The following is a 13,709-nucleotide window of genomic DNA, read 5'->3' as shown; positions in this document are numbered from 1 at the left end:
TCTTTGGTGTGAGTTTTAATCCACAATTGACCAAGGCCCAGGCTAGACTGCATTCTGCACACTGATGGCTCGTAGGAGGATCTTGCTGGGCTGGAAGGATCCACAGCCAGCGGCACATGGACTTTGGGTCAGAGATGTCATGTATTACACACAGCACGAAAAAATCAGATACACAACTCAAGGCTCAGTTAAAAAATTTCACGAAATTTGGGACCCATTTCTTGCCTATTTTCAAAAGATGGACACAAGTGAGATTGTTTAATAACGATGTGTAAGGAAAAACTATTCTAGAACTGTTAACTACATTACATTTCTATCTATATTTTGATTTGTTTTATTTTCGCAATAGTGATAATATTGTCAATATTATTTTTGTATTTATTTATGTATCCTTTTAACCTGTCTGGCTTGTTACGTGTTGACTGTGGGGTTCAGGGAGGGAAGAAAAGAGGGAAAACAACATTGGTGATTTCCTATGTAACATTGTAAAACTGAATTTTAAATAAATAAACCTTGTTCAACCTTGTACCGACTCTAGTGAAACAGCGTTAGTGAACAATTACACGGACAGTTATTTGGTTTAAACAATGAGAAACTTGTCTGTAAAAGACTCACCAGTGGCTGATGATTTCAAATGATCTATTCAGAGAGCTCCGTGATTGAGACGCTAACGATAGCATGACAGGCACAGAGATGGCGACGGAAGAGGAAGTGTACTTTTTTATTTTGTTTAGAGGAAATGTACTCCCTGACCCATGACTTAAAGGAAGTTTGGGATCACAGGGATAATTTTAAATAACCATGAAATATTAACTTAAATAACTTTTATCAGTACAAAAACGTTTTTATTATTGACTTTTTTTTTTTTAACCCAAACAAACTGTGACCCAGTGACGTCATGAACCGGTAAACCGGAAGTTCCGAGCTCAATACCAAGAGGGAGCCGTAATCTTAAGATTAAATGGATGTTTTGAATGTTTTGCATCATCAAATTACTCCAGGTGCACACACCCGAGGTATTTGGAAGCCGTTGACTAAGTTTCAGGTCAAACAGATATTCACTCCACAAACACACACACACACACAGACCTTTCTTTCTTTTTTAGGTAGATTAGTTATTTTCTTGAAGGATGAATGAAGCCACCAGTTCTACTGACAGGTGACACTGGTACAGTCCAACACTCACTACAGCAAAAAGAAATAAAATAAAACCTTTCCCTATGACTCATTAAGACCTGTCTGATATCTGTGTATGTGAGCTTCCTGTACCCACTGCAGTAATTTAACAGTAATACTATAGAAACACATGAAGTATTAGACTGTAAAATACATCCAACATTTGTTTGTTAAATGTAGTCTAATACAGTGTGCTGTCAGTGCGTCTCATTATGCTCTCCATTATATTTCAACCTGCTCCAGAAACAGGTTTGATGGAAGTCTTGGTTTCTCATAAACATGTGGGTGGAATCTGTTCTCAGATGGTAAAGGGTTGATGTAACACCAGCTAGCATCAGCCACGCCTGTTTAGGGGAGTGTCGTTCAGTTCAGTGTTTAGTTCAGACTCCAGCACAGACTGCTTCATTTGAACTTCCTTTCTTGATAAACACACATCAGTGTGCTGTTCACTGTGGGAACTTTCTGAAGCTCAGATCAAGAAAATACAAGCTTGGTTTCCTGATCACACAAATCAAGACAAAGAGACGAGTCTTCAACATCCATATTTCTACAGGATGGCCTCCAATTCTCCACACAGTAAGTCCTGACAACAGAAACTACCAGTGTTTATGTGAATGGTTCACAAAGATGTGTTTTCTAAGTGTACAACATTCATATTTTTAGTTTTCTCTTGGCTGAGATTGGCTGAGGCTCGTGTGTAAAATTGTCTTTTAAAAACTTTGTGTTTTTAGAATTTTAAAACTTTATGTTTTAAAGATTCTGTGTTTGAACTGTTTTGTCTTTTAATGTAAAAACACTTTGCAATGCACTGGTTTGTATGAAATGTGCTATAGATAAAATGTATAATTTTATTAAGAAGATTGTATTTATCTTTGAGGTTGACAAAAACAACCTGAAAGATAAATACATATTCAGTTTTTGCAGAACTCAAATTGTAAATTCAAGAAAACTTTATTTTACTGATTCACTTTTTTAAATAAACAATTTTCCAAAGATTTTGGAGTAGAGTGTGTTTAGTTGTATTTTGGTGTAACTTTACATGTTGAAACCATTAATAATACACATTTTATCTCTTGTTTTTTCCACACTCTTCAGGTTCACCTGAAATGAGGATTGTTTTGTTAGGAAAATGTGGCTCTGGGAAAAGCAGCCTGGGAAACACTTTGCTTGGTGAGAAAGTGTTCAATGTTTCTCGTACATTCTCTACGTGTAAATCTGAAACAAAAGAAGTGATGAACAAACAGCTGACTCTGGTCGACACTCCTGGTTTATTGAACACAGAGGGGTCTGAGGAGGATCTAAAGTCTGAGATAATCAGGTCTATCACAGAGTGTGATCCTGGTCCTCATGCTTTTCTCATTGTGCTAAAAGTGGAGAGGTACACTGAATATGAGGAGGAGGTCATCACTAGAATCTGTCAGTACTTCACTGAAGAAGTGCTAAAATACTCTGTGATTGTCTTCAATCATGGAGACGATCTCGATGAAGGGACAACCATTCATCAGTTTGTGGATCAGAATGAGAAGCTGAAGGATTTGGTGACAAAGTGTGATGACCGCTGTCACGTCTTTGATTCCAAACACTGGAAGAACAACGACGCAGAAGAAGAATACAGGAGAAACTCCTACCAGCTGAAGGAGCTGCTCATCACTGTAGATAAACTGGTGATCAGCAACAATGGAGACATCTACACCATTGAAATACTGCAGACAGTAGATCAGATGAAACAGAAAGAGGAAGAGGTGATTAGAGAGAGAGCAAAACATCAAACTAGAAATTGTTCAGGGGCAACCCTAATGGTTTGTGGTGCTGGGACGTTGATGGGAGCAGTTTTAGGTGCTAGCGTTGGCTTTGGAGCTGCCTTTGGCGCTGTTGTTGGTGGATGTGCAACATTTTTTGCAATTGTATGGCCTCTGCTATTACAGGAAAGAAAAGGAGAGTCTTTATTTTCCATGGTGAAAAAACTATACAAGAAATCTTAACATAAAATAATGTATAAATATTACAAATATTGTGAACGATTCCCTTCTTAAGCACAAAGTCATAAACTGTTGTACAAGATGAGGCCTCCTTTAATATTTGTGGTCTTTGTATAAAATATTATGATATACAAATAAATAACGTCCATATTATATTCAAGTTTGAGAAATGAATTGTTATTCTTTATTTATTAGTTTCAGGATTAGAAAACTGAATATGAATACATGTGATTTTCTATTAGAAGTTTATGCTTTAAGTCATTTTTTGCCTCTGAAAATGCTTGTGAAGTTTATTTCTTTTTATATTTTTATGTTTAGTGTGGGAAAAAAATAGAAACCAGTTATTATTCAATAACTATTTGTTCGAAGTAAATACTTAATGCATAATGTAAATAATGTTTAATCATTACTGGAAGTTTATCAGATATATTAGAATTCTAAGGGAATGTGATTTTGTTTTATTGCATCTGTTTCTTCTCTGTCACGATGGGGTTTTATTTTGGAGGGCAGGCAGGAGATCTTGGACTCCCTTCCAGCAGGTTTCTCGTGCTGATTGGCCTCCAGCTGCAATTGATTAAACTGCTGAGTATAAATGTGGAGGCTTTGGTTCACTTCAGTGCTGGGACATTACTTTTGCTGTGACTATGGTTATGCTTTTAGTTTTTCTTGATTAGCTCTGCCTCCCTGGACTGACCATGCCTATGGTAACAATAAATATTGGTATGATGCACCTGAGCTCCGCCTCTGTCCCTGCACCCACACATGCCCATGACATTCTCACAGATAAACACAAACATTTCACTCCAACTAATGTTATCATGTATTCATTCTTACGGCCACAGATAATGAAACAATCATGTTTTTAAAATGTTTCTGTGAATATATATTATCTAAGATCATTATTTCTACATGTATCTCTGATTTGTGTTTGTAAAGATCAAATTATATTATTATCTTGTGAAGATGTTTGAGGGGAAATTAAAGCAGACGTGAGTGCGTGAGGTTGTGGGTTTTATTTGTTAAATCTATGGAAATTAAATCTGTATCAAATCTAACTTTTGTGACTTTGATGAAAAATTACATCCAGTAAATAAACTTGTCATTTAAAGATGAGAGAGAATGAAACATGTTTTACTCATCTGTATTTACATGTGTGTGTTCTAAATACTGTAAATAAAATAAGTTGTGATCACTGAGATTTGAGTTTTTTTACTTAAAGTTTGTGACAACATCAGGTTCTAGTTATAAGGTATTGATTATTATCTTATTATCCCAGAACTCACTGAGATGGACAGGTAAGCTGTGCAGGTTGTGCATCAAGTTTACATTAAATATCATTTTTTAAATTCACATTATACATTTGGATTTCCATTATTATTGTCCTGATATCATCAGACTAATATTAGCATCATTATATAATATAGTTACACACTGATATTAGGTCTTCTGCCGAAGATGAAAAATAATAAATGGGTTATAGATCCAAGATCTAACCTAAAAGTTGGCTGGAAAAGGGACTGGAGCTTGTACATTATAAACCAGAAACATTTTGGACAAACAGCTGACTGATCAACACATGGTTTATTCACACCAGGAAGAAGCTAAGGCAGCTTAATGCAGCTCCACAGAGGAAACGTATTATTAGTCCATAAAGTATCACCAATGAAACATGGCAAACACATCTCAGAGTTCTTCTAGCATTTCCTGTGACATTCTACTCCTAAATATCTGTGTATTCTGAGATACATCTAGTAGTTGTATCTCTGAAGAGGAGTTTATACCTGTGTAGGTACTCAGATGTACTGTTCCTTTGTTATTTTTCAACATATGTATAATGACAATGACACATTATTTCTAACATTTGCAGGGCTCTCATGTTTTGAACTCAAGTCAGAGTAAGACTGCAGTGGCAGTTTGGGTAAAATTAGAAAATTAGAAATAAAACTATTTATTTAGCTTTTAACAAGTCTTAGTGCATGGGTGCTTGTTGTGTGTGTGTGTCTTCATCTGTGTATTCACTACCACCGCTGGACTGGCAGTGCTGTGTGACTGGTGATTTTGGGCTGGGCCTTTCTTTTTTTTTTTTTTTTTATTAATGGTGCGAGTATTAGTAATGGTATTCATGATACATATTGATCCACAAAACTGATAGATTGGCCCATTAGTCATGATTGATTCATGGCTGGACCAATTACAGACGAGGGCCGATGCCCCTCCTGAAAATGGAGAATAGCAGCAAGAAGCGGAAAGGAGGCGTGGAAAAATAATTTTCATGAAAAGAGAAAAGCTCTATAGGCAGATGTTGCCAAATGTGTGAAAATAACACAGATATTTGCTAATGGATATGGGGGAGCTTTGTCTTCAGCAGCAGCATCCGAAGCGGCCGCAGCCCGCAGGTGATGATGACGGAGTATGAGGGGAAGGGAGGGAGGAGGAGGAGGAGAGACCCGCAGCCTGCAGGTGTGAGTGGAGGGGAATCTGAACTACAGGTAAGAAGTGATGAACTGCAGTCTGATATGAATATCTAGATATGAATCATGTTTGGGTGTGATTTATTTTCCTTGTGCTTGCTAACTTTTAATACAATCAGTTGTTAGAAGTAGGCCATTTTACAATTTAATATACACTTATACAATAAGAGCACTATGCAGAGGGGCTGGGCAAAATTTTTTTGATTTAATCGATTGTTATTTTGCAAATTCAAGTTTAAAAAAAAGAAAAAAGATTTTTTTTCCATCACAGTTTTTTTAGACTTTCACATTCCATCCTTGTGGGTTAGCGAAGTGTGAGCCCGCCCCCTCTTTGTTTACATTTATTTACCCTTTGAGTAGCTATATGTGTGCCACAGGCATGTTTAATGTTTGATTGACAGGGTAGCTGAGAAGCGTGAGCTGTTGACAGTGACGTGCCGTCAGGGTAGGCAGTGCCTACCCAAGGGTGAATTGATATTTTGATTATTGAATTATAATTTTTTTTTGGACCATCAAATTCTTCCGTTAAAACTCCGACGGTATGGATTGAAGGACGCTGTGCTCGGATGGTTCAGTGATTACCTGAACAACAGAGAACAATATGTATGTATTAATGGCCAGACTTCTACAAAAACAAGACTAAACTTGGTCGATTCTGGGGCTGCTTCTGTTTTTAAACTTTATTAATGATTATTCAGTTATGGTGAAGTCTGAGTCTTGCCTTCCTATATTATTTGCAGATCAGACAAATATTCTCATATCTCACACTGACTTTAAAGGTTTAGTCAGGAATGTCAATAATACCTTGGATTATACCTCAAAATGGTTCCAGATAAACAAGCTTTCCTTGAACAAATCCAGTTATATACATTTTAAAAACAAAACGTTCCCTATACAGCACTCAAAAATATGAATTAATAGCATGGAAATCAATAGAATCTCTAGGACTAAATTTATTGGTGTAATAGTCAATGAGAACGTGTCCTGGAAAAAAATAATGAAATCTCCTGGCATTATTAGAAGAATTTTTTACTTAGTTAGTCTACCCTGTCTTATAACTCTATTATAGCCTAATTCTTGCTCCAGCCAAGTCATTGTCATTGTGTCCTTGGGCAAGGCACTTCACCCACATTGGGGCATAAATGTAGTGTGTGAGTGAGTATTGGTGGTGGACGCAGGGGCTGATGGCGCACTATGGCAGCCTCGCTTCTGTCAGTCTGCCCCAGGGCAGCTGTGGCTACTATAGTAGCTTACCACCACTAAGTGTATAATGAAGGAATAATGCATATCAATGTAAAGCAATTTTAGTGTCTATGAAAAAGTGCTATATAAAAATACATTTCTAACTTAAACATCCAAATGCCATCTGCACCCTTATTGTTGTGATACACACGGTGTTTATAATGTTTTGGACCCAGACGCACAACACAGAGACAGAGTTAACAGTGAACAAGTGATTTATTTTACAGGTGAGGTGAATGTGCAGAGTCTTTCCTTCTTCAGTGAAGCGGTGAGGTGAGTGGAGATCACAGTCACAATCCTGAAGTCCCAAAACCACTAGGGTAGATAATAATCCAGCACTGAGTGGAGGTAGAGTTTGGTCTTTATGCACTGGAGATTGATGAGCTGATGAGGAAAACCTGGCTGCCACACCTGCCGCTAATTACAAGAAACCCACAGAGGAGGACACACCGGAGGAGCAGACAAAAACAAACACACGCAAGTGGGAGGGCACTGCACAGAACTAACCATCACACTTATTTGAGAAATACAAAATCTTGTCAATCTTTTCCATGAACACACATCAAACATTTGTTTATGTTCAAATTCATTCATCACAAACAAGACATTTCAAATAACTTCCTAAATTATTTTCGGTTTTTAGCAGACATCCACTTTTATTCATTAATAAGTCAGATGAACTTTCATTTACCATGTTGTTGTACATCTAATCATAAATGCTTTATAAAATTTTGCGGTCCTTTAATATGGAACTCTCTTGACAAATCCTTAATAAATCATTCAACATACAAGACATTTAGGGTGAACCTAATTCAGTATTTTTTGTCTAAGCAATAACATATAAATAATAAATACTGTAAAATTAGGTCACTCTCTTGTTTCCATTGCAATACAGCTTTAATCTGTTGTGTCTTTTTCTTTTGTTTTTAAAATATTTGTTGTTTCTTTTTAAGAAAATGTTATAAATTGTGTTTTTGAGGGGAGGATATTTTATAAGCTATTAGGCTTCATTCTGCTCCTGCACAATTCTTTCTTTCTTATCTTGACATCATGTTTCCTCATATGAGTGCAAATAATAATAATATCAATAAAAAAAACACCTGACACACACTAACACATAGGTAATGTTTTCTGTCCTTTAATCTCATTCAAAGGAATCCATCCAAAACTAAAGGAGAGTGTGCAAACTAAGAATGTGCAATATATCGTTTTTCACGATATATTGTCAAAAATATTCTCACCAGTAAGAATATGTAATCCCACAATAGAAACGATAATGTCCCATGTCACAGGCCATTTGTCCCTCAATTTAATCAAAACCTTGTTCCAGGCCAAAATTACCCCCAAGTGTTTAGTCAACGGAGCCTCCATGGTGTGCACTACTGCTGCTCTCGCCCTCCAGCACACACACACACACACACACACACACACACACACACACACACACACACACACACACACACACACACGACTACCTGAAGCTGCTGAGCTGTGATACATCATCAACCACTACTTGGTTAAAACCAGAAAACCATCAACAAAGTCAACCAATCCAAGTTCCTCCATCAGATCCACCCAAAGTTCTACAAACACGGGGACAGAGATGAACCTGGAGCAACGAATATGAACTGGAAACTCAACTAAAGCTAACTATGCTAAGCTAACTCACCCACACACTGAGCTAAGAGCTAACGCTAACCACTCCATATAAGGAACAAAGCAAGTAAAAAAACACGTCTTACTGTCATAAAACCACTGATTTGTTTATGATCAGATTTAATACTTTATGGAAGAATAAAAGATAAACATGTCACACGTTACTATTATTTAATGATATTTCACGTGTTCACAGACAAAGCTGGTCCCATTAGACTAATGTAACTATTAAGATTATTACACTAAATATACTGAATGATTAAATCATCAGCTTGATCTGGTTTAATTATAGGAAATCAGAGTTTTTTATCAATCATAACTTTATGTAACTCATTATCATTATTAAACAAGATTCAGCAGCAGTGAAAACACTAATAAAGTTATTTGTGCTTTTTTTTAAGAAAATCATTTCATTTTAAGTGATGAAATAAATGAATGACATACAATAACACTAATAGAGTGACACACATGCACTAATATATTCTATAAAATATCAGCTCATGATGAGTCAGCAGTTATTGTAGCCTTTTTAAATGTGTCTAATGTTGATTTATTAACATTTATTTGTGTTTGTAAAGAACCTGTTTACACTAAGTTGGGAATTGTTTTATTTATGTATAGTTTTAATTTATTGTGATGTTTATCATTATCGTAATAAGTACCAGAAATGATCACATCCTGAAAACATCACTGTAGATCAGTCGTCTAGGCTCTATAGGGCCTCTGACAGAAATTACAGAATGAACTTCTTGAAATGGAAATAATAATATATGAAATATACTCTCACCTTTATGTTCTGAAAGAAAATCGGACAATTTCATAATAGTTTTAAATAACTGGTTGAATGTGTAGAAAGTGTTTGGAACAAATGACAAAAACCCCAAAAAGTCAGCAATCATAACTTGTCTTTAATAACAATATTCATAAAGCACAAATAAAGAATATATAAAACACATTTACTTACAACTTTGAATAACCAAACATTAGTGTTTAAGGGTTTCCATTAGAATTACAGATGATAGTTTTTACAGGTCATTGCTTGTCCATTATTTTCTATCAATTACCTTGATTAGTGATATAAAGTTCAATCATTAGCAGTGGATAAAGTTAATTTTGAACTTTACACCACATATTAATAAACAATGTAGATTTTATAGAGTCTCCTCCTTCTACTCCAAATGTTTTAATCTGGTTTATGGGTGATCTCTAGAGGCAGCAGTGGATACAACAGATGCAATAAAAGGAATCAGATATAAGAGCATTAAATATCACACATTAAACATAAGGTTGAAGGTTTCCAGATGTTTGAACAAAATTTAATTACTAGAATAAATTCCTTGCATTTAACCCAGTCATTCTCAAATTGCTACATAACATGACATTTAGACTCTCTCTGTAATTGTCTCTGTTTTTCTTGCATCATTTTATTGGTGAAGCGACTGTTTACATTTATCAGTTTATCTACAGTGATGAGCAGCTCCTTCAGCTGGTAGGAGTTGCTCCTGTATTCTTCTTCTGCGTCGTCGTTGTTCTTCCAGTGTTTGGAATCAAAGACGTGACAGCGGTCACCACACTTTGTCACCAAATTCTTCAGCTTCTCATTCTGATCCACAAACTGATGAATGGTTGTCCCTTCATCGAGATCGTCTCCATGAGTGAAGACAATCACAGAGTATTTCAGCACTTCTTCAGTGAAGTACTGACAGATTCTAGTGATGACATCCTCATCCTGTTTAGTGTAATAGTCCACTCTAAGCACAATGAGAAAAGCATGAGGACCAGGATCACACTCTGTGATAGACCTGATTATCTCAGACTTTGGATCCTTCTCAGACCCCTCTACGTCAAATAAACCAGGCGTGTCGACCAGAGTCAGCTGTGTGTTCATCACTTCTTTTGTTTCAGATTGACATGTAGATGTTCTCGAATTTGGAGAACATTTATTGTCAAACACCTTCTCCTTAAAAAATGTGTTTCCCAGGCTGCTTTTCCCAACTCCAGTTTTTCCAACCAAGACGAGGGTCCTTTCACGTAAACCTAAAAAGTTTGGAGGCAATAAGTACGAGATTTGTTAGGAAGACAAAATATTTTACACACCAGCCAAGAGAAAACTAAAAATATGAATGTTGTACACTTAGAAAACACATCTTTGTGAACCATTCACATAAACACTGGTAGTTTCTGTTGTCAGGACTTACTGTGTGGAGAATTGGAGGCCATCCTGTAGAAATATGGATGTTGAAGACTCGTCTCTTTGTCTTGATTTGTGTGATCAGGAAACCAAGCTTGTATTTTCTTGATCTGAGCTTCAGAAAGTTCCCACAGTGAACAGCACACTGATGTGTGTTTATCAAGAAAGGAAGTTCAAATGAAGCAGTCTGTGCTGGAGTCTGAACTAAATACTGAACTGAACGACACTCCCCTAAACAGGCGTGGCTGATGCTAGCTGGTGTTACATCAACCCTTTACCATCTGAGAACAGATTCCACCCACATGTTTATGAGAAACCAAGACTTCCATCAAACCTGTTTCTAGAGCAGGTTGAAATATAATGGAGAGCATAATGAGACGCACTGACAACACACTGTATTAGACTACATTTATACTATAATGATGGAAAGGTCTGTGTGCGTGCGTGCGTGTGTGTGTGTGTGTGTGTGTGGAGCAAATATCTCCCCAACGTGGTTTGAGTTGGACCTGAAACTTGGTCAGCGGCTTCCAAATACCCCGAGTTTGTGCACCTGTTATTTTGGAGTAATTTGGTAATTTCCAAATGTGTATTTTAATTTTATTTCACTTCTGGATGACACGGCAAATGAAACCTATTCAGTTTTTGACCTCAGGGTGTTAGGGGGCGCTAGCGCACCATCTGTATCTGTTTCACTGCACAGCTCACTTCCGGTGTGTGCCAGAGCTTCCGTGGACTTCTCTTTTGAGGAAACATACTTTTTCTTTTCACTGTTCCTTATTTGGTGATGATGTTTTGAAACGTTTATTTTCATGTTAGTTAGACCAGATGGACCTCACGCGGGAATTATTGAGCAATGGCTGCTGTGTTGAAAGCTGCACATTTTTTCGCGGCACGTGTGTGTGAGAGAGAACCAGCGGAGGAGATTAGAGTCTCAGGTAGAGAGTCTCACACACACACATCGATCAGGTGCGCTTCACTATCGATCACCGTCTACATGACATGCGTGCAGGTATGTGAGTGTATAACGGACCACCGTTTAGTCTGGTTACAGTCTGTGTCACGACACCCGTCCATAGGGTGGTAGTGAGTGTAGTGTTACGCTCTGAGTCAGATCTAAGTGTTTACATGTTACATAGTGAAGGTCACCTGATTACTGCAGCTTCTCTCACGACACACCTGCCACTACATCTAACTACTGACAATAGAGAAGTTTATTGAAAGTTAGGCAAGTACACGTGGATGGACTGGTGCGCATGAATTTAGAATGGTTCACTCCCTCCGCCCCCAAAACACACACCAAACAACAAAAATATGAAAATGACTCAAAATACACAAAACTAAATATTTATACAAAAAATACACAAAAGACAACACTAATGCAAAAACTACACTAAAAAAGATACAAAATGACTCCAGAATCACACTACAAATGCAACAAAAACAAAAATTATTCAAAAAATGCACAAATGAAGTAAAACAAAAAACTAAATATTTATACAGGAAGTACACAAAACAACAACAGAAATATACAAAAATATACAAAAGCCTCCAAAAACACACAAAATGACTCCAAAAAACATATATTACAGATAAATACATCAAACAAAAATATGAAAATGACTCAATATACACAAAACTAAATATTTATACAAAAAATACAACAGAAATGCAAAAAACATCAAAAAAAAAAAAAAAATACACAAAATGACTCCAGAATCACACTACAATGGCAACAACAAAGAATAATTATACAAAAAACATACATTTCAGAAAAATACACCAAACGAAAAAAAATAGTTAAAAAAAAAAACCACATTCATCATGCGCATGTCTCATAGAATTAAAGCAGAGAAATTGCACATGCTATTTTACTTTGCACCTGCAAATATACCCCTTAATAATGCTACAGAGTATGTTGTTATTATGCTCATAATTGACAACTCTACTTAAGCGCCCACTATATGAATACATACTTCAGACGGGCACTGTACTAGTTTAACAAACAATGGAAAGATTCATGTTGGATGTATTTTACAGTCTAATACTTCATGTGTTTCTATAGTATTACAGGCAAATTAGTGCAATAGTTACACAAAGCTCATATACACCTTCCACTGATAGTTTAGAGAAGGTTTTATTTTATTTCTCTTTGCTACAGTGAGTGTTGGACTGTACCAGTGTCACCTGTCAGTAGAACTGTGGCTTCATTAATCAGTCCCTTCAAAAAATTGCTATTAATGTAAATTCAGCAAATCTTTGGAACATTTCTGATATTTTCACCAACATGACTAAGCTTTCATTCTTCTTCTTCTTGGTACATCATCATGTGACGCTCTCATTTACCAATAAATATTAAACAATAACCAATACTAAACATTGAGCAGGTTGGTTTTCTGATGTGTTGCAAGAAAATGGAGTCAAATGAGTTTTGATACTGTGATGATGTGACACTTGTCTTCATCCAAACATGCTCTATGAATATCAGAGACTTGATTACAATCCCAACAAGTGACCATGACTGAAGCAGTGGTATTCAGATTCAACAGTCAACACATTTGTTTGTCTAACTAATAACGCCACAGTAGCAATGAAAAAGAACAACAGCAGCAGCAATGACAACAATAAAGGTTGACACATACAAGACAACAGTCACATAAAAAATATTTTTGAAAGAGCTGCTGTAAAAGAAGCAGTTTTAAGCCTCAACAATCATAAAAGTTGGGTGAGTAATCCTGGAGGGACTAAATGATGATCCAGGTCAAATCTTTGTTCTGAACCAGAACTTATGGATCCCTGACAGTATCTCTATCAACCTGGATCCTCTGAGAGGAGACCATGTACTTTAAAGACGCAGGGCCTGGATCAGTATATCCTGATACTCTATCTCTCTTTTAGCTTCACCTAACCAAACATTCTGTGTCAGAAAGCAGCTGTACCATGAAGCAGGATATAAACACGTTCACTTAAGACTTAAAACAGGCGATTTCAGCCTGG

The 13,709-nt window shown here is 36.5% G+C and overlaps 2 protein-coding genes across 2 annotated transcripts; one reads left to right on the top strand and one right to left on the bottom strand.

Moving 5' to 3' along the window:
* Window positions 1-1,593: 1,593 nt before the first annotated feature.
* LOC114480225 (GTPase IMAP family member 4-like) lies at window positions 1,594-4,353 on the top strand. Its single transcript, XM_028474175.1, has 2 exons — window positions 1,594-1,752; window positions 2,272-4,353. Exons 1-2 carry the CDS (start codon window positions 1,731-1,733, stop codon window positions 3,156-3,158), a joined length of 909 nt encoding a protein of 302 aa, XP_028329976.1. The 5' UTR covers window positions 1,594-1,730; the 3' UTR covers window positions 3,159-4,353.
* A 5,058-nt stretch (window positions 4,354-9,411) lies between these two features.
* LOC114480229 (GTPase IMAP family member 7-like) lies at window positions 9,412-10,899 on the bottom strand. The gene is made up of 2 exons (XM_028474178.1): window positions 10,723-10,899; window positions 9,412-10,561 (listed from the first exon to the last, which is right to left on the bottom strand). The coding sequence occupies exons 1-2, from the start codon at window positions 10,742-10,744 to the stop codon at window positions 9,891-9,893; spliced, it is 693 nt and encodes a 230-aa protein (XP_028329979.1). The 5' UTR covers window positions 10,745-10,899; the 3' UTR covers window positions 9,412-9,890.
* Window positions 10,900-13,709: the final 2,810 nt, after the last annotated feature.

This window comes from Gouania willdenowi, chromosome 18, assembly GCF_900634775.1.
Source record: "Gouania willdenowi chromosome 18, fGouWil2.1, whole genome shotgun sequence".
Taxonomy (NCBI): Eukaryota; Metazoa; Chordata; class Actinopteri; order Blenniiformes; family Gobiesocidae; genus Gouania; species Gouania willdenowi.
The sequence above is the reverse complement of the archived record's forward strand: the minus strand, read 5'-3'. Positions and strand labels throughout refer to the sequence as shown.

What these genes read in the sequence shown, in the direction of transcription:
- LOC114480225 (XM_028474175.1), top strand. Translation starts at nt 1,731, where the DNA reads ATGGCCTCCAATTCTCCACACA. An exon ending in GGCCTCCAATTCTCCACACA is followed by an intron (nt 1,753 to 2,271) that starts GTAAGTCCTGAC and finishes CACACTCTTCAG; the next exon opens with GTTCACCTGAAATGAGGATT.
- LOC114480229 (XM_028474178.1), bottom strand. Translation starts at nt 10,744, where the DNA reads ATGGCCTCCAATTCTCCACACA. An exon ending in GGCCTCCAATTCTCCACACA is followed by an intron (nt 10,562 to 10,722) that starts GTAAGTCCTGAC and finishes CAAACTTTTTAG; the next exon opens with GTTTACGTGAAAGGACCCTC.